This window comes from Rhinichthys klamathensis, unplaced genomic scaffold (genome assembly GCF_029890125.1).
Source record: "Rhinichthys klamathensis goyatoka isolate OS25496 unplaced genomic scaffold, OSU_Roscu_1.1 h1tg000685l_1, whole genome shotgun sequence".
In the NCBI taxonomy this organism is placed as follows: domain Eukaryota; kingdom Metazoa; phylum Chordata; class Actinopteri; order Cypriniformes; family Leuciscidae; genus Rhinichthys; species Rhinichthys klamathensis.
Window position 1 is genome coordinate 857,696 of NW_026607114.1, and position 22,296 is coordinate 879,991.

The following is a 22,296-nucleotide window of genomic DNA, read 5'->3' on the forward strand; positions in this document are numbered from 1 at the left end:
CCCCGGCCCCGCCCCCTATCCACGCCAGGATCAATAACTCTTAACATCTCACTTATTTTATTACTGCTTTTGGTTTTGTGCCCGTGATTGAGCGTTTCTCTTAGGAAATCTTTGGTTTTGCTTAAGTGTCCGTGACATTTAATCATGATTTTCTCTGGCTGTGTAATTGCGCGCCGGTCAATCAGTTAATCCACCTGGATTGATTCGCTGCTCTCGCTGATGGGTTTGCACTCGTTGGGCATCCGCTGGTGTCGGCTGAGCTGAGTGGCCTGTGTGAAGCTCCGGTCGCATCGCTCGCACCTGCACACACACACACACACACACACACACACGCGAGTCAAACAGAGCAAGCCACATCTGACACATGAAAGCGCGAGGAACGCGAGGTGTAATTGCGAGTCCTGATGACGAGGAACTGAGAGCCTGTCAATAATGTGAGCGGATGAGCGGCCCCTGGGGGCCCGGATCAGACCCACTGTCACTCACCGAGATGAAGAGGAAAAGCTCATCAGAGGCGTGTCTCTATCCTGACGGTTCGAGTCTCTCTAACAGAGAAGGTTTCAGGTTTACACTGCGTTTCATGCTTTCCCTGGGAATCGAACCCGTGACCTCGGTGTCGCGAGCGCGTGCTCTGTGTGAGCTACAGGAACACTGACAAATGTAATTATTTAATAAAATGTATTATTATATTACTAAATGTTATTTCTGTCCTTCAAAGAGAATATATATATATATATATATATATATATAATCATCAAATACAATAAAAAATAAATATAATATAAAAAAAATATACACTATATATATATAGATATATATATATATAAAATAAATAATATTGTTTCAACTACAGGAATACTAAAAATAATATATATAATATTACAAAAAAATAACATTCTCCTCTCACATTCTCAGTCATGCATGAACGTTGTTTAAATGTAAATAATGTAAATATAACTTCACATTCAGTACAAATATTTAATCTGAGATACTTTTACTGGCGATGCAAAAAGAGAGAAGATAAAGTCTTGCTTTTGAGAAATCACAAACTAATTACTTGTATTTTATTTTTTGTGACTCATTGACTTTTTTCCTGTAAATGCGTTGGCAAATATCTTATGTGAACACAATCATGCCAATTAAGTACTTTAAAATTAAACATGTAATATCTAAAACGAGATACACTGGAAATGAGACGAGAACATGAGTTTATGCTTGTAGGAAGGGAAAACAAGATATTATTGGACAAGATGGCAGATCTTTTTTAAGCATTTCAAGCATAAACTCTGATATTCTGATCAATATCTCAATATCTTGTGCGATTCTCCAGGATCTTGATTTGAGAACTGATAGAAGCGAGTGCTGAATGCATGGATGTAAATGAAGTTTATGAATGTCCTGACGGCCGCATTAAACGGGACGATCTCCTCGCTCCATCAGGAGAACTCAATAACTGTATCGACGGAGGACAGATTTCTGCGGCGCTTCATGATTGTGTTTGTGCTCTTCGTCTCTGAAGCGCTGATGACACGTGTGTGTTTCGCTGATTGCTTATTAGACGCTTGATTTGTTCCTGGAACAGAGGAGCGCTCACACACACACACACACACACACGTACAGCAGACACTCACACTAACATCATCTCTCTGTTCTCTCATAGCGACCCTGAGCGCTTCTGTAACGCAGAGTTTCACATCTACACACTCGTTGTGTTGTACATAATCTGAACTCTAGTGCGTTTGGTTGAGCTTTATTGACCAATATCTGAAAAACATGACGTGTGTTTCCAGACGGGACACAGAACAGACATTTATGAATCATTACTATTAAAATAAAATTATCAAAAAATAAATAAATTTGTTTTTGAAAAAGGAAACAAATTCTAATTATATATATATATATATAAATTTTTTTTTTTTTTACAAAATGTATACTTTAAAAAATTAAGAGGTTGCAAACATGACTTTTAGATTTAAAAGAATATATATATATATATATAATGTATAAATATTTAAAACTCTATAATTAAAAGGTTATATATTATATTATGTTATATATTATTATATATTAGTGTTTTCAAATTGATTAATCAAATGTAACATAAAAGTTTGTGTGTGTGTGAGTCTGTATGTGAGTATGTGTGTGTGTGTGTGTGTGTGTGTGTGTGTGAGTGTATGTTAGTGTGTGTTAGTGTAAGTGTGTGTGTGTTAGTGTGAGTGTGTGTATGTGTGTGTGTGTGTGTGTGAGCGTGTGTTTGTGAGTGTGTGTGTGTCTGTGAGTGTGTGTGTGTGTGTGTGTGAGTGTATGTTAGTGTGTTAGTGTGAGTGTGTGTTATTGTAAGTGTGTGTGTGTGTGTGTGTGTGTTTTAGTGTGAGTGTGTATTAGTGTATGAGTGTGTGTGTGTGTGTGTGTGTGTGTGTGTGTGTGTGTGTGTGTGTGTGTGTGTGTGTGTGTGTGTGTGTGTGTGTGTGTGTGTGTGTGTGAGTATGTGTGTGTGTGTGACAAGCGTAAGTAACCCGAAGCCGTTGTGTTTTGTTCAACTAGTTGTTGATAATAACTAGAGTTGATAATAATATTCTCATGAAGTGAGTCAGGAGTTAAGCGTAACACAGTAAAACAGAAGGATGCGGTTCTAGGAACGGATGGTACTCACTGTTACTTACTTGAAAGGCTTCTCCCCGGTGTGTGTGCGTATGTGGTTGTTGAGTGTGGTCGCGCCGGCGAACGCTCGTCCACAGTATCCGCACTTGAAGGGCCGGTCGCTGGAGTGTGTGACCACGTGATTACGCAACTCCGACGGCTGGGAGAACGACTGAGAGCAGTGTCCACACTGATACGGTCTGAAACACACACACACACACACACGCACATCACGGGACGTCCCGGAGCGTTGCCATGGCAGCGTGACCCTCATCAGCACCGGGGCGAGAACACACTCCGGGACATCGATCAATATCTGAGACCCGTGAGAGACCCGGACTCGTCGTTAGTGAAGAAACTCTGAGATCAACGATGATTCCACGCCTCAGTCTCAGTGTGTGTGTGTGTGTGTGTGTGTGTGTGAGGAAACACTGACACGCTTCTCATCACTGACAGACTTTTAAAATGCTTTTTTGTAAATCACATTTAAGTTTGTGACATCGTAAAGAAGTGATGAGCAGTTCCTCTGACAGTCTTATACTGACTTTAATCTCTGTTATGATGATAATGATTGAAAAAAAAAATAATGAAAAAGAAAGAAAATAGAAAAAAGAAATGAAACATTAATTAACATTAACATTAATGTTTAAAATTCTAAAATAACTTTCAAATATTTTTTCATTTTAGAAACATGCATACTATATATTTTTTCTTTTTTTATTCTGAACCCTCATTACTTTTGTCCCATAGAAATGTAATATTTAATATATAACTTGTTTTTAAAAAATACGACACACACACATATATATATATATTATAATTATATAAAAAAATAAAATATATATTATATATTAGTATAATATATAAAATATAATATATGTTATATTAAATATATTTAATTATATATTTATAATATATAATTATATATCTAAAATCTATATTTTATAATGTAATATGATATAATATATATTATATTTTAAATATTATTATATATTTATATATATAGTATTAGTATAATATTATATATAATATATAATTATATATATATAAAATCATGTAATATATTGTGTCATATATCAATCTATGTATCTATCTAAAATGTCAACATTTAAAAAGAAAAAATATTTTACAAAAATGACAAAAATTATATTTGTTAAATAAAATAAAATATATGAAAAAATGCAGTGAGGTGGAAATTGACGATCTCCTGAAGGGTTATAAATCTGGCGTGAGGCTTTGCTGACAGCGTTCCTGTGATCAAGCCGAGCGTGTGACTGAAGTTTTTCTGTTTGCAGATGCAGTGATGGTGAATATGTTAAGATGATGGATGTGTGTGCGCATTAATACAGCAGCACTGGTGATTAATGTGGGGTTATTGTTTATTACTGCAGGACGGGCTCGGACATAAATAACCTCAGATCTCCAATACTGCGCTTCCAAACCCTTCACAGGGCAAACCGAGACATCACTATAAGCATGTGTTTACTGCTGTGCACTAAAAGCACAGTAAAAGCGCCTTACTTTACTCTTTCAGAAGGAGAATATTTATCTGAGCTGGTTAATTCTGCTCGATATCGTAATGAATCGCTCTTTCGAGGGCTTTTCCCGTCATCGCAGTGATGGATGTGAGCAAACAAAAACAAGAAAAACACCTCGAGTCCAGACAGACTCAGCACAACACATCAGCACAAACTGATTTTTTTGCAATGATCCCATGATTTATCCTCTCTAAAATGTACATATAAACTAAACATCAATAAATATGTATAAGCCAAAGGCCATAAAGCATATGTGAGATCATTTAAAACAGATTCCCAGAGTCACGCCGGCTTCCGGGCCAAACTCCGGCTCATCCCAGATTGCCTTGTTCAGCTAAATCTGATCTGCACCTCAGGGTCATAAAGTTGAATATTGACAAAGCCTCACATTGACTTCATCTCCCCGGGTATCCCGCAAACATTTTTCTTCTGTATGAATATTAGTTTATTGAATAAGTGGCATCTGTTTTGCTCTGCATCACCTTTGGAGTGGGTATTTCTTTGTGACGGCGGCGGCGGATTTATGGGTCTGAGAAAATAGAGCTAAGCAAAAAATTTCCAATACATCCTCAGCCGTGTTTAATTAGGTTTAGAGATGTTGCACTCTGGGAAGCATGTTGCTTTCTGAGGAGAAACTGGATTCAGACGAGAAAATAATCCCGGCTTAATCTTCCAGAAACTTCTGACGCTCTTCGTCATTTAGCGAGAGTTTTCTGGCTCAACATGCGAGCGTCGCGTTTACAACGACTGGAAACATTCAATGCTCTTCAACATTGACACTATTGAAGTGAACCGAATCAACATTGAACTGAATTATGACACCTTTGCATTCTATAGAGTTGCTTTTTAGTTGAATTCATTTCATAATTGATTAATTTTGCAACATTGCCACTGTTATTGAACTGAATTAAATTTTTCATAATTGATGAATTTTGCAACATTGACACTATTGAACTGAATTGAATCAACATTGAACTGAATTTAACTGAATTATGACACCTTTGCATTCTATAGAGTTGCTTTTTAGTTGAATTCATTTCATAATTGATTAATTCTGCAACATTGCCACTGTTATTGAACTGAGTTGAATCAAATCGAACTGAATTGTGACACTATTGTCTTCTGTAGAGCAGCTTTATAGTTGAACTTAATTGTTTAATAATTGATTCATTTTGCCACACTTATGCTGTTATTGAACTGAATTAAATTTGTTTCATAATTGATGATTTTAGCAACATTGACCCAGTTATTGAACTGAATTGAATCAACATTAAACTGAATTGGATATTAATCATAATTGAGGAATTTTGCAACATTGACACTATTGAACTGAACTGAATCAACATTGAACTGAATTTAACTGAATTATGACACCTTTGCATTCTATAGAGATGCTTTTTAGTTGAATTCATTTCATAATTGATTAATTTTGCAACGTTGCCAATGTTATTGAACTGAGTTGAATCAAATCGAACTGAATTGTGACACTATTTTCTTCTGTAGAGCTGCTTTATAGTTGAACTTAATTGTTTAATAATTGATTAATTATGCCACACATATGCTGTTATTGGACTGAATTGAATTTGTTTCATAATTGATGATTTTAGCAACATTGACCCAGTTATTGAACTGAATTGAATCAACATTAAACTGAATTGGATATTAATCATAATTGAGGAATTTAACAATATTGACACCATCATTTAATTAATTTGAATCAACATTGAACTGAATTGAGTTTATCATAATTGATGAGTTTGGCAACATTCACCCAGTTATTGAACTGAATTGAATTTATTTCATAATATATACATTTTTCAGTATTGACCCAGTTATTGAACTGAATTGAATTTATTTCATAATATATTAATTTTTCAGTATTGGAACTGTTATTGGACTGAATTAGATTTTTCATAATTGATTAATTTTGCAACATTGACACTATTGAACTGAATTGAATCAACATTGAACTGAATTATGACACCTTTGCATTCTATAGAGTTGCTTTTTAGTTGAATTCATTTCATAATTGATTAATTTTGCAACATTGCCACTGTTATTTAACTGAGTTGAATCAAATTGAACTGAATTGTGACACTATTTTCTTCTGTAGAGCTGCTTTATAGTTGAACTTAATTGTTTAATAATTGATTAATTATGCCACACATATGCTGTTATTGAACTGAATTGAATTTGTTTCATAATTGATGATTTTGGCAACATTGACACTATGGAACTGAATTGAATCAACATTGAACTGTGATTATGACACTATTTTCTATTAGTTTCATAACTGATGAACTTTGCAACATTGACCCTGTTATTGAACTGAATTTAATTTTTCATAATTGATCAATTTTGCAACATTAAACCTGTTATTAAACTGAATTTATCATAATTGCTAAATTAACACTACTGAATTGAATTGAATCTACATTGAACTGAATTGATCTGAATTATGACTCTATTGTCTTCTGTAGAGCTGCTTTACAGCTGAAATTGGATTTGTTTCATAATTGATGAACTTTGCAACATTGACACCATAATTAAACTGAATTGAATTTGTTTCAAAATGTATTAACTTTGGAACACTGACACCATTATTAAACTGAATAGATTTTTTCATATTTGATGAATTTTGCAACATTGATACTGTTGAACTGAAATTAAATCAACACAGAATAGAATTAAACTGTATTATGACACTATTGCCTTCTGTAGAGCTGCTTTATAGTTAAATAAGATCAAATATTTAATTTTGCAACATTTACAACATTATTGAACTCAATTGAATCAACATTGAATCAATTGAATCAATATTTAACTGAATTATGACACTATTTTCTTGACATCAACTGAATTAAATTTGTTTAATAATTGATGAACTTTGCAACATTGACCCCGCCGTTATTGAACTGAATTGAATTTTTCACAATTAATCAATTTTGCAACATTGAACCTGTCATTGAACTGAATAGAATTTTTCATAATTGATGAATTTTGCCAAATTGACACTATTGAATTGAATCAACATTGAACTGAATTGATCTGAATTATGACTCTATTGTGTTCTGTAGAGCTGCTTTACAGCTGAAATTGGATTTAATAATTGATGAACTTTGCAACATTGACCCCGCCGTTATTGAACTGAATTGAATTTTTCACAATTAATCAATTTTGCAACATTGAACCTGTCATTGAACTGAATAGAATTTTTCATAATTGATGAATTTTGCCAAATTGACACTATTGAATTGAATCAACATTGAACTGAATTGATCTGAATTATGACTCTATTGTGTTCTGTAGAGCTGCTTTACAGCTGAAATTGGATTTAATAATTGATGAACTTTGCAACATTGACCCCGCCGTTATTGAACTGAATTGAATTTTTCACAATTAATCAATTTTGCAACATTGAACCTGTCATTGAACTGAATAGAATTTTTCATAATTGATGAATTTTGCAAAATTGACACTTATTGACAACATTTAGAATGCAACAGGACATTTCTGAATTGAATCAACATTAAACAGAATTTTGACACCATTGTCTTCTGAATTCATTTAATAATTGATGAATTTTGCAACATTTACACCATTATTAAACTGAATTGAATTTGTTTTTAATAACTGATGAACTTTGCAACATTGACACCGTTATTGAACTGAATTAAATCAACACTGAATTGAATTAAACTGTATTATGACACTATTGCCTTCTGTAGAGCTGCTTTGTAGTTGAATTTATTTCATAATTGATTAATTTTGCAACATTTACAGCATTATTGAACTCAATTGAATCAACATTGAACTGAATTGAATTTTTCATAATTGATGAATTTTGCAAAATTGACAGTTACTGAACTGAATCAACATTAAATGAATTGAATCAATATTGAACTGAATTATGACACTATTTTCTTGACATTAACTGAATTAAATTTGTTTAATAATTGATGAACTTTGCAACATTGAACCTGTCATTGAACTGAATAGAATTTTTCATAATTGATTAATTTTGCAAAATTGACACTATTGAATTGAATCAACATTGAACTGAATTGATCTGAATTATGACTCTATTGTGTTCTGTAGAGCTGCTTTACAGCTGAAATTGGATTTAATAATTGATGAACTTTGCAACATTGACCCCGCCGTTATTGAACTGAATTGAATTTTTCACAATTAATCAATTTTGCAACATTGAACCTGTCATTGAACTGAATAGAATTTTTCATAATTGATGAATTTTGCAAAATTGACACTTATTGACAACATTTAGAATGCAACAGGACATTTCTGAATTGAATCAACATTAAACAGAATTTTGACACCATTGTCTTCTGAATTCATTTAATAATTGATGAATTTTGCAACATTTACACCATTCTTAAACTGAATTGAATTTGTTTTTAATAACTGATGAACTTTGCAACATTGACACCGTTATTGAACTGAATTAAATCAACACTGAATTGAATTAAACTGTATTATGACACTATTGCCTTCTGTAGAGCTGCTTTATAGTTGAATTTATTTCATAATTGATTAATTTTGCAACATTTACAGCATTATTGAACTCAATTGAATCAACATTGAACTGAATTGAATTTTTCATAATTGATGAATTTTGCAAAATTGACAGTTACTGAACTGAATCAACATTGAATGAATTGAATCAATATTGAACTGAATTATGACACTATTTTCTTGACATTAACTGAATTAAATTTGTTTAATAATTGATGAACTTTGCAGCATTGACCCTGTTATTGAACTGAATTGAATTTTTCACAATTAATCAATTTTGCAACATTGAACCTGTCATTGAACTGAATAGAATTTTTCATAATTGATGAATTTTGCAAAATTTACACCATTGAATTGAATCAACATTGAACTGAATTGATCTGAATTATGACTCTATTGTCTTCTGTAGAGCTGCTTTACAGCTGAAATTGGATTTAATAATTGATGAACTTTGCAACATTGACCCCGTTATTGAACTGAATTGAATTTTTCACAATTAATCAATTTTGCAACATTGAACCTGTCATTGACCAATAGAATTTTTCATAATTGATTAATTTTGCAAAATTGACACTATTGAATTGAATCAACATTGAACTGAATTGATCTGAATTATGACTCTATTGTCTTCTGCAGAGCTGCTTTACAGCTGAAATTGGATTTAATAATTGATGAACTTTGCAGCATTGACACTGTTACTGTTTATCACTGTGAATCATCTTTGAAACGATCTCGACTGTGTAAAGCGCTATAGAAATAAACAAAGGAGTTAGCGGTACCTGTCGGGGTTCTGCGTGCACACGTGCATCTGCAACAGGATTCTCTGCGTGAAGGTCTTGAAACACTGGCCACACTTCCACAGGTGCCAGTCGCTGAACTCCGAGCTCAACTGGCTGGTGGACGTGGGACTGGCCAGCACGCGCTGGTTCTTCACGCTCAGCTGGTTCAAACTGGACTCGATGTGGCCCGTCTTGTCCATCAGAGAGAAGCTGCGCGAGCAGGGCGACTGGGGGAACACTGTGGAGCGCAGGGCCAGCGGCGAGGGCTTCGGGCTCTTGCTGAAGGGCTGGAGCGAGTCCTGACGCGTCATGGCCTCCATTACAGTCGACGGCACGTTCACTGCCAACACACACATCAGAGAACACACACATCTGAGAACACACACATCAGAGAACACACACATCTGAGTGAACGATGAAGCGCACACTCAATTAAGAACATTAATGACAGCGGCATGATCTCAGACGATCCAACCAAATCTTCACAAAGAGTCACATGATCAGCGACACATCAGTTTAATGATTGGTGAGAGTCTCTTCTGCTCACCAAAGCTGCGTTTATTAGATAAAAAATACAGTAAAAACTGTGTAATATTATTATAATGTAAATCATCTGTTTTATATATGATTATACAGTAAAGTGTAATTTATTCCTGTGATTTTCAGCATCATTACTCCAGTCTTCAGTGTCACATGATCCTCCAGAAATCACTCTAATATGAGGATCTGATGCTCAAGAAACATTTATGATTATTATCAGTGTGTTTTTTTGTGGAAAACGTGATGCATTTTATTTTTCATGATTCTTTCATGAATAGAAAGTTGAAAAGAACAGCATTTATTTGAAATATAATCTTTTGTAACATAAATTTCTTTACTGTCACTTTTGATCAATTTAAAATGTTTTTGCAATTATTAATTTCTTTGAATTTTTTTTAAATTTGTAAATAACTATAATTTTAATCATGAATGCAATATATTTCATAAATAAGTTTATTAATTAAAAATAAATTAATTAATCATTTAAATACATTTTATAAATTGTATTAATACATTCATTTTATTTTTATTTGTTTAATTATTTTTAAATAAATACATTTTATTTTTATTTATTTTTAAATAAATATTGTTTTATTTTTTAAATAAAATAATATTTTACATTTATGCATTTGGCGACTTACTTTGCACTTCAAGCTCCACATTTACACTCTTATCAGTTCTTGCTTTCCCTGGGAATCGAACCCATGACCTTGGCGTTGCAAGCGCCAGCGCTCCACTGTTTGAACTCCAGGAAAGCTAAAGATAATTATTTTGTTTTAAAGTGTTTTAAATGATTGAACTAAATAATCAGGAACTGACATCTTCAGGCGGTTTACAGTCAGACAGCGAAACAGAAACACGTCCATCATCAAACCCCGCTCCACATTCTTCATCACGCGGCACGCTGTGCACATAAACACTGAATTAGCCCACTGTAAGACGAGACATGTGAGAGCGCTGTGATTTAATAAAGCCGGCGCATTCAATGCAGAGTGAGTTATGAATCTCCAGAAGTCGTCTGATCACCGCTGAGCGTCAGTCGTAGACGAGCGGTTCACTCTGAAAACACATCAGCGTCTCAAACACTCATTCATGAACCCTTCAGGTGAGGCTCTGCCAACCGTCCTGTCTCGCTGGAGGAGTTTCACAACTGATGAACTTTGCAACATTGACACTGTTACTGAACTGAATTGAATCAATATTGAATGAATTGAATCAATATTGAACTAAATCATGATACTATTGTCTTAAATTGAACTGAATTGAATTTGTTTTATAATTGAAGAAACATTGACACCATTATTGATCATAATTAAATGAACTTTGCAACATTGACACTTGCAAAGTTGCAAATAATTTCATAATTGATTAATTTTGCAAAATTGAAAAATCAACTGATTTATGGACAACTGAATTATGAAGGATTCACATTTACTGGAGAAGCAAAATGACTGAAGATATAAAGTCTGAAAAGTGAGTTTGTGCTTAAAACAAGAACAAATATCTGACAATGGAGTCAGAAAATAATCTTATTTTTCTCTTTGAATTAAGTGTATTTTTATGACTCCATTGTCAGATATTTGTTCTTGTTTTAAGCACAAACTCACTTCTCAGACTTTATATCTTCAGTCATTTTGCTTCTCCAGTAAATGTCTCTTGATTTAAGAATGTTTATCTGTGCTGGAAAACGAGACAAAATCATTTTTGCAGTGCAAACCACAGCATTTCAAAAACGTCTTTTTAGTGTTTCTGATGAGATAATGCGAGCGCTGAAGATCGTCTGGATAATGCGAGCGCTGAAGATCGTCTCACATGCATCCCATCATGCACTCGAGCGTTTGGAAGGAAAGAGCGCTGTCTAAACAGAACATGACCAGCCTGAACTCATAAAGTGTGTGTGCTGTAAACACTGAGCCGTCAGACTCGCTCTCGTGTCCACAAGCCTCCGCTGAGAGGAGCGAGCGCCGCTGTCCACCGAGAGCAGAGTGAGCAACAACATTCAAACGCTGGAACACTGAGCAGAACCGGTGAGAAGAGAAGAGCCTGAACCACCAGTCCCAGCACAACATGTTAAACGGGCGGTTGATTATGAATTCACTTTTCTGACTTTAGTTAGTGTGTAATGTTGATGTTTGAGGATAAACAACATCTGCAAAGTTACAAGGCTCAAAGTTCAAAGCAGGGGCGTCGCTAGGCCCTTTTTAGGGAGGCTTCAGCCCCTAAACTTCTGCCTAGCCCCCCTAAAAATGTGAGATTAATGTAGGCTACAGAAATTCGTGTTCGCTTCAGTCTTGTTATTATCAGATTCAGCGCGTTCTTCATCTTCAATCCGCAGCGGCGCCGAGCAGAGAGCACGTCAGAAACAGAGGACAGGGTGTGTGTGTGTGTGTGTGTTCATGTGTGTTCATCTGAGCCTCATTGGTCTGTCACTGCTCGTCAGTGTCAGAATTTTTGAGATGACCAATCAAATCAAAGTAGGCGGGCTTTATGTTCACAGACGCTGCTGAGCGCGAATTTTAACAGTGCGACTCGACGCGTCAGTTTAGGGTCAAGTGCGAGATAAGATGTAAGTTGCTAAACTTAACATTTCATATTTTACTTTTTTTAGGTCATAAATGTTAAACGAATGACAAAAAATAATCAAGCAAACTAATATAGTTTTGTCTAATTTCGCCATTTTGAACTGAAAATAGGCCTATGTAACGTGACTCATGTAATGTAATAATTAGTTTACAAGAAACATTAACAAAGCCGTTTTCATCATGTTCGGCACAAGATTAATAATGAATGTGTACATATTGAGGATATAATACAAATTGTAGCCTTTAGTAAATTAAAAAAGCTCAGCTTTAGGAGGGGAAGAGAAAGGGATGAAGAGACTGAGAAAAAAAGAAAGAGTGATGGAGATGAGAAGAGAGCAGGTATTGACAAATAATCTACTGCCCACTGACATGGTTTTAAAGCTATTTCTTATCCTTTTTTTTGGTCTTCAAACGTCTTGAAATGCACATATAAAAAATTTGAACCCCCTACCAACCTCAAATTTAGGACCTCTGTGATTATAAAGCCCATACGGCCCTGTATTAGGCATAAGATCAATAATAAATGTGTAGCCTACATATTGTGAATGCATTTAATAAACTTAATTACCTTTAGTAGCTTTCAGTAAATAAACGCGTCTGAGAAAAGGATTCATAGGCAAAATCAACCTATCAGTTGACCCTATGTTTACTTTCTTCACTGACAGACAAAAATGAAAAGCCTATATCAGTCAAAGCTCAGCTTTAGGAGGGGAAGAGACAGGGCAAGAGAAAAACAAAGAGAAAAAGAGTGTGATGCTGATGAGAAGAGAAAAATAATCAGCTGCCCACTATCCAAGTTTTTTGGCCTTCAGAACATCTTAAAATGCACATGTGTAGATCAGAGAAATCAAAAATGTCCCTACCTCCCATTTGGGACCACAGTTATTATAAAACCGTGCCTTTGCATCGTAATGAAAATGGTTAATAGTGATCTTTAGATCCTAAACTAAAGTGTTACCTTTTTTTATATTTTTTTTTAAATCATATTGGGGGCTTAGGCCCCCTAAAATTAAAATCCTAGTGACGCCCCTGGTTCAAAGCAAAGGGAGATTTTTTCTTTTACAGAAATTGCTTTTTAAGGAGTACAACACACAGCTGGTAGAACTACACGAGCTTCCTCCGGGGTTAGACATCACTAACCCTAGAATTTACATAAGCCCCGCCCCCGGGAACGCAATTTACAGGCCTGGCTGCAGGATGACATGAAGTTGTTAAGGGGGCTTAACTTTATACCATCAATGAACAGCTCACTTTGGAACGACAGATTTTTAAATGCAGCGCTCCCTAAAACACTCATCTGCAACTGCACAGGTAACCGCGTCATAAACCGATAAGCCAGCGTCATTTATTATGCATATATTAACCCTTTCACGCTTAAGTTTAAAATATTCTAATTGTCTCCACAGAGTGAGTTATTTTAGAACGTTCCTCCTTAATGTTTCCATGGCGACGCGTCACGCGTGTCACGTGACACACCGCAGCCACAATAACACTGTATGATTTTTTTTTAAAGTAATTTAGTGTTTATTGACTCTATTGTAATTATATGTGTTCATGTTTTTTTTTTTTTTTTTTTTTTTTTATGACAAAAAATACATTTACAAAAACATGGCATTAAGTTGTCACATACTACAGAAAGGATCAAGTGCATATCAAAAAGAAGGATACAAGGAAATTTTTTAAAAAAAAAAGGAAAAAGGCTAGGGTTTTTTTTCCAAATCATATTCTGCTAGTATACTAAAAAGTCTCATTGCATTCTTTGTTTTCATAACATTAAGGGCTTTTGTAAACGAAAGAAACTCATTATGAAATACACAAAACTTAGGATTCACTTTCAAAAACTTTGACTTGTGGATATAAAATTTCCCAAGCATGACAATGTTATTAATCAGAAAGTCATCTTTGTTGTTGTCCATGACACAACCATAGATAATGTCCTTCAGACAAAAGTTCTTGAGATGGAAAACCTTTGGGTGAAGCCAGTCATGTATATCAAGCCATAACGCTTCAGAATGCATACAATGGAAAAATAAATGATCAGTAGTTTCATTGTTATCACAAAATACACAATTATTAGTTTCTGTTCCAAACCGCTGTCGTACCAAGTCGCTGGATGGATACACACCATTAATAACACTGTATGACAGATGTATCACTTTTAGGGGTGTGACGAGATCTCGCGAGACTAAAACATGACGAGATTTCTCGTCGAGTGAAAAGCTGTCTCGCGATATCGCCATGACTGAGCGTGAGGGGGAGATTACCATAGAATATTCCACCGCTACACTCACATTCGCCTAAACTATCGTTTTGCTGTTTTTATAAAAAAAATAAAAACCATTATAAAATAATGTAAAAGTCTGCTCTGCTCATCCAGCACGAGTTGCCGTTGCAATCAGTGCAACACGAATCACAGTTCACTGATCGCGTGAGGATGGCGGAGGATTCGTTGCGCAACATAGTAGACTAACGTCTGATAAATGTATTATTGTAGAATGCGCGCTCAGCACCGCTGCTCCCTGCACAGAGTACTCACTTATACATGTAGCTATCCCGGACGAGCCCCCAATTTCATGTTACGACCAACTCGTTTAAAGCCGCAACATGAAAGAGGGATCAACTCAAATGTTCAATGAATGAAAAGAAAGATTTTATTCTCTTTAACAAACATAACAATAACCACTCATAACAAACATAAGTCTAGGGAAAATAAAGAAACAAAGAAATAAACAGAATAACTACAACAAAATATTAAAGCTACATGATATAATGATAAGTATAAGAAAGAAAAGCAATGCGATGTAAAGAGCAACTCCTGTGAGAAACTATCCCACAGAGAGTGCTAACCAAATGAAAAACTCAAACACTTAAATACTAAATTTCCTAATTAACAATTAGCATGGGGGAGTGACCCAAAACTCCCACAGACTGCCACCATCAGGTAAGGAGTACACTTAGGGTCGTCACACGCGCGATCACGAAAGTGAAAGTAAAACACAAGCTCCCTGCTGTGCATTGCGCACAAATTAGGCCGCGAACATACAATAGTCCGTCTCCTAATACCCATCTCTGGACTGTTTATTTGCGGCTATGGTCTCAGTTTGCACTTCGAATATATTGAGAGAGTAACGTTACTGTAATGTTTTAAGGACAACAGACAAGGGAGGCTCTGTTTCTGAACTTATAATCGGAACGCAAGAACAACTGTAGAGACAAACACACCAGCCTCGTTTCTCTCTACCCGGATTAACCCTATAACCGCCGGTGCAAAATAAAACAGCAATTTGAAAACAATTATAACTGTGTGCTAACTTTGATTATGATTGCACTTGCACTTATTGTTTGCGCTTAAGACTTTAAGGAGTGCAGTCAGGAGGTCACACACACACACAGCCTCAATCAGAAGTTCTGAAAGCTCTTAAATGTACAGTAAGGGCTGAAGAGACTCATGTGAAATCATACAGAGAAAAGCCAGTCAATAAAAACCTTTTACAGTGCTTGTATATTGTTTTCTTTCAATGCATTTGATAATTCACACTCATAATGCATGTCATTTCAGGTCTACTTTATAAGATTATTAGTTAAACATTGCAGAATGCACCTGCATACTATTTTTCCAGTCATGAATTTTGTCATTGAGGATTTCTGAAAAATTGTGCAAAAATCTCGTCTCGTCTCGTGAGATAAGCGTCTCGTCACACCCCTAATCACTTTTATTTCAGTTTTCCGTTTTTATTCAAAATATTCACAAACTTGCTTACCATGTCATCAACTATCTGATATTCCGATTCTCAAACATGTGTAAGAGAGTGTGTTTGGTCGTTTAAAAACCTTTATAAATAATCTTGATCTATAACGTGAGATGGGCGCCGCCATGTTTGTTTGCGCCGCAGTTCAGAGTCCTGTCAGTCATCAGTTTCTCCCGAAACACACGTAAGAAAGTGTCCGGTGAACTGTGAGAAGAATAGAGTTAACTTTATAGTCACTTCCACTGTTTGTCTGATATGAATAACACGCGTCGGCAAATTATATTTGAATAGGTTGTTATTGCTGCTTCCACAGACATCCGTGTGTATTTTACAAACTCCAAATGTATTGTTTTACTAGTGCTTACGTGTATTTAAATGTCTGAAACCTAAAATAAACATTCTGAGGTTGAAAACACTGCATAGTTGTGATATATGACAGCGCTGAGCTCGCCCGTCTCTGGCTCAGTGCCACAGGAATACCAATCCCGTACCGCTCAAAAGATTAAACATATTATTTGTAACCATGAATATAAAAATGAAACTGAGGGGGCACAGATCAGATCTGAGGGGGGTCTGACACACACACACACACACACACACACACACACACAAGCTCTTGAAGCTCCGCCCTCTGCGCCGGGAGCAGCAGCTCATTTGCATTTAAAGGGACACACACGAAACGACGCGTTTTTGTTCACCCTCGAAAAGTGACAATTTTAACATGCTATAAAAATATATCTGTGGGGTATTTATAGCTCAAACTTCACACACACACTCTGGAGACATCCGAGACTTATTTAACCCCTGTACAGAGGAGATTGCGACTCACGGTTTTCGTCTTGTGCGACGCACTGCAGGGGGATCCCGAAGAAGGACGTGTAGCTGTCGTTGTACCACACCAGCAGCTCGGTCCCTCGAGGGATGTCGGAGCACGCCCGGTAGAAGATACACGACCTGGAACACACACAATATACTATAACACACCTCAAGCCATTATATATTCACATTTACATGTAATCATTTAGCCTTTTATTAAAGTTTTATCCAAAGCGACTCTATCACATCATTCACTCTTTCTTGATCAAACTAAAAAATACAATAAAAAACTGTTTCTATAATGTTTCTAAAAGGAAATGTGCATTTATAACGGACTATCAAATATGTGAATCCATTATAAAATATATTAAATCATTAATTTATATTAAAAAACTATTAAAAACAGTTTATTTTGACATTAAATAATGTAATAGCACATGTAGAATTCTTACTCTCGGTTTATTTTCACTTTAAGACTTCAGAAAACATTATGATTGTTTTGCAGTCCCTGCAGTCGACAGCATTGCTGAGTATTTCCTCCTTAAAACTGCAGTGAACCAAAGACAGTCTCAAAAACACGGTTTGAAATCGCTGGTGTTTCTGACGTCACAAACGACCTTGTAACCAATCAGATCAACGTGTGATCGTCAACCAGTGGATCTCTGAGCTGAGGGAGTGAGTGGAGGCGGGGCTCATCTGCATATTCATAGAACCACGCATACTAAATGAAGCGAGGGTGTCGAGTTACATTCAAGATATTTTAAGGCATTACGAATTTTTATCAAGGAAAAAACATTTAAATATGTCATTTTGGTGATCAAAGATGAGATACTTCGATATAATACAAACAAATAGAGTAATAATTTCAGAAATCCTGCATAAAAGAAAACAGATGTTTCCTGATTAGATTCATGTGAGCAGGTAACCAGACCAAGAACAATAACTATAATTAAATTACTGTCCACACCAATGCATGATTTGGTTCTGGTTATTATAAGCGCTGTTTGTCATCTGTGGTTTTAAACGCTCGAGCTCGTTAAAGCAGGATGGGTTCTGATTGGCTGTCAGTGTTTTCATCTTCAATAGCTGGGGGGAAAATCGCTCTTCCGACGATATCGTTCATCTTGTGGACTCAGTTCTCTGTTATATATTTAGAACTATATCTTCATCGTTGTCATCCTTGGTGTGAACTAGCTTTAAACCACCTAACCTCAGTCCGCTGGATCGAGCTCTGCTTAAACTGAGAAAAATGCCTTCAAATATTTGACTCTTTGGTCTCGGGGGGGAAGTGCTGAGATGGGTGCATTTTATTAATTCTTTCCACCGCAACATCAAAATAAAACAAAGGCCGGGTCCATAAATCACCAACATCTCATGAGCCACGAGAGAGAAAACACGGCGTAGCTTGAGAAACTCGTAACGCCTCGTCTCTCAGTTCGGCTTCGCTCAACGTAAACACTGCAGCACAAATAAATGTAGTGGGAGTAAATGAGTCAGTGTGCCGCTGAAAGAGGCTGTTTGGGGAGCGATGGGTGGCCTCACACACACACACACACACTACTCTTACACGCCTGCCGTCACCTCCAGCGCGCGCATGAATCTCCGCAGATCAAAGCCCGTCTCGGGTTCGGGTTCCCGCGCTGACATGTATTTAGTATTGTGGTTGGAAGAGTAATAAAGTTCCCTGTGCGGGAGACGCCAGGAGACGTTACTGTCAGAGCAAAACAACACGGCCGAGTCGGACTCCATCCATCAGCGCCGCTTTGAAGAGAATTCCATGAAGATATTGCGAATCATAACAGGCGGATCTGGATCTGGAGACGCGGGAACGGAGAACGGCCTCCAGCTGATCACGGGGTCAGAGTTCATGACCTCTGCACATCATCAGATCATCAGACTGAAGCCAGGACATGTTTACTGTTAGAAACGCGAGACGGAGGAGGCACAAGAGACGAGTTTAACTTATTTTAAAGGAGTAGTTCACTCAAAATGTTCATGCACTTTTATGATGGATAGATGCACTTAAATGATGGATAGATGCACTTTTATGATGGACAGATGCACTTTTATGATGGATAGATGCACTTTTATGATGGATAGATGCACTTTTATCATGAATAGATGCACTTTTATGATGGATAGATGCACTTTTATCATGAATAGATGCACTTTTATCATGAATAGATGCACTTTTATGATGAACAGATGCACTTTTATGATGGATAGATGCACTTTTATCATGAATAGATGCACTTTTATGATGGACAGATGCACTTTTATGATGAACAGATGCACTTTTATCATGAATAGATGCACTTTTATGATGGATAGATGCACTTTTATCATGAATAGATGCACTTTTATCATGAATAGATGCACTTTTATCATGAATAGATGCACTTTTATGATGGATAGATGCACTTAAATGATGGATAGATGCACTTTTATGATGGACAGATGCACTTTTATGATGGATAGATGCACTTTTATCATGAATAGATGCACTTTTATGATGGATAGATTCACTTTTATCATGAATAGATGCACTTTTATCATGAATAGATGCACTTTTATGATGAACAGATGCACTTTTATGATGGATAGATGCACTTTTATCATGAATAGATGCACTTTTATGATGGACAGATGCACTTTTATGATGAACAGATGCACTTTTATGATGAATAGATGCACTTTTATCATGAATAGATGCACTTTTATGATGGACAGATGCACTTTTATGATGGATAGATGCACTTTTATGATGAATAGATGCACTTTTATGATGGACAGATGCACTTTTATGATTGATAGATGCACTTTTATCATGGATAGATGCACTTTTATGATGGACAGATGCACTTTTATGATGAATAGATGCACTTTTATGATGGATAGATGCACTTTTATGATGGACAGATGCACTTTTATGATGAATAGATGCACTTTTATGATGGATAGATGCACTTTTATGATGGATAGATGCACTTTTATGATGGACAGATGCACTTTTATCATGAATAGATGCACTTTTATGATGGATAGATGCACTTTTATGATGGATAGATGCACTTTTATGATGAATAGATGCACTTTTATGATGGACAGATGCACTTTTATGATTGATAGATGCACTTTTATCATGGATAGATGCACTTTTATGATGGACAGATGCACTTTTATGATGAATAGATGCACTTTTATGATGGATAGATGCACTTTTATGATGGACAGATGCACTTTTCTGATGGATAGATGCACTTTTATGATGAATAGATGCACTTTTATGATGGATAGATGCACTTTTATCATGAATAGATGCACTTTTATGATGGATAGATGCTCTTTTATGATGGACAGATGCACTATTATCATGAATAGATGCACTTTTATCATGAATAGATGCACTTTTATGATGGATAGATGCACTTTTATGATGGATAGACATGGATAGATGCACTTTTATGATGGATAGATGCACTTTTATGATGGATAGATGCACTTTTATAATGAATAGATGCACTTTTATGATGAATAGATGCACTTTTATCATGAATAGATGCACTTTTATGATGGACAGATGCACTTTTATCATGAATAGATGCACTTTTATGATGGACAGATGCACTTTTATGATGGACAGATGCACTTTTATGATGGACAGATGCACTTTTATGATGGACAGATGCACTTTTATGATGGATAGATGCACTTTTATGATGGACAGATGCACTTTAATCATGGATAGATGCACTTTTATGATGGACAGATGCACTTTTATGATGGACAGATGCACTTTTATGATGGATAGATGCACTTTTATGATGGACAGATGCACTTTTATGATGGATAGATGCACTTTTATGATGTAGTAGGGAGGTTAAGTGACTTTTGACTTCAAGTCATGATGCAAAGGTCCCCTTTGGTATGGAAGTACCTTAGGGCCATAGAAATACATTTATCCTAAGACACAAGTGAGATCACATTTTGTATCTTATATACGCACATTTTTTAAAAATGGCCACCGACCATACTTGAGAGGCCCATATCTTTGCTTCTGGTATAGCTATAATGACAAATTTGGTATCAACGGGTACATTTTTGTGGTCAAGGAGTCCAATAAAATAGGTTCCAAGACTAAAAAACAATAATGTTGTCCTTAACATGACAATTGGAGGTGAAGTATGCAATTTTCTATTAAAAAACGCATGCCAAACACACAGTCCATTCACAACTTAATAATTTCTTCGTTTAGGTCTGCTTCGCATACGCCCTTTACAGCACTGGCTGAAGACGTGGGTCCTGCGTCGAGCATGGGCATCCGGTCGTTTACGTCTCAAGGTAACTCAGAACTGTGTCACAACTCTGGAGCCCTGGAAGGCGGTCGACTGGTATCAGACAGGTGTAAACCTGGGAGTAATCTCTAAACTGATAGTGGTTTCGACAGACGCCTCCAATTCGGGCTGGGGCGCCCTCTATGAGGGCAGACCGACTTTTGGCCTGTGGTCAAGCCAAGAAAAGAGCTTGCACATAAACTGTCTAGAGATGAAGGCGGTCGAGAACCCCTTGCGGTTCTTCCTTCCCCTTCTAAAGGGCCACCATGTCCTTGTCCGCACGGACAACATGTCGGTGGTTTCCTACATAAATCGCCAGGGCAGTCTGAGATCACGGAACCTTCATGCACTGGCAGAACGCATCCTTGTATGGGTTCAGCGCAACCTACTCTTGCTGAGAGCGGCGCATGTGCCAGGCCATCTTAATGTGGGTCCAGACAGGCTGTCCAGGGACAACGTTCCCCCAGGGGAATGGTCCCTCCACCCTCAGACAGTTCAGCTGTTGTGGGACACATTTGGCACAGCAGAAGTCGACCTCTTTGCGTCTCAAGACAACGCTCAGTGTCCAATATGCTTCACAAAGAACAAGGACGCGCTGGCCCATCACTGGCCCAGCCGCCCTCTCTATGCTTTCCCTCCGATCATGCTGTTACCACAGGTAATCAAGCGTATAAGGGAGAACGGTTCCTGTGTACTTCTAGTAGCTCCGTTCTGGCCGAACCAAGTTTGGTTTCCGGAGCTGATGCAGCTTCAGAGCTTGCCTCCGTGGCCTGTCCCGTTGAGGA

The 22,296-nt window shown here is 36.5% G+C and overlaps 1 protein-coding gene across 2 annotated transcripts in view; it reads right to left on the reverse strand.

Annotated features, from left to right (window-relative positions):
• The window catches only part of prdm6 (PR domain containing 6), a 45,846-nt gene continuing 23,550 nt past the window's right edge, over positions 1–22,296 (reverse strand). The window contains exons 4-7 of one of the 2 annotated variants that reach the window (XM_056241925.1): positions 17,191–17,315; positions 9,491–9,830; positions 2,664–2,840; positions 1–300 (exon numbers count right to left, since the gene is read on the reverse strand). In XM_056241925.1, coding sequence (XP_056097900.1) covers positions 186–300; positions 2,664–2,840; positions 9,491–9,830; positions 17,191–17,315 — 757 coding nt within the window. In that variant the 3' untranslated portion in view covers positions 1–185. Of the gene's footprint in view, positions 301–2,653; positions 2,841–9,490; positions 9,831–17,190; positions 17,316–22,296 lie in introns of both variants that reach the window. The other variant, XM_056241926.1, reaches the window with a different exon arrangement.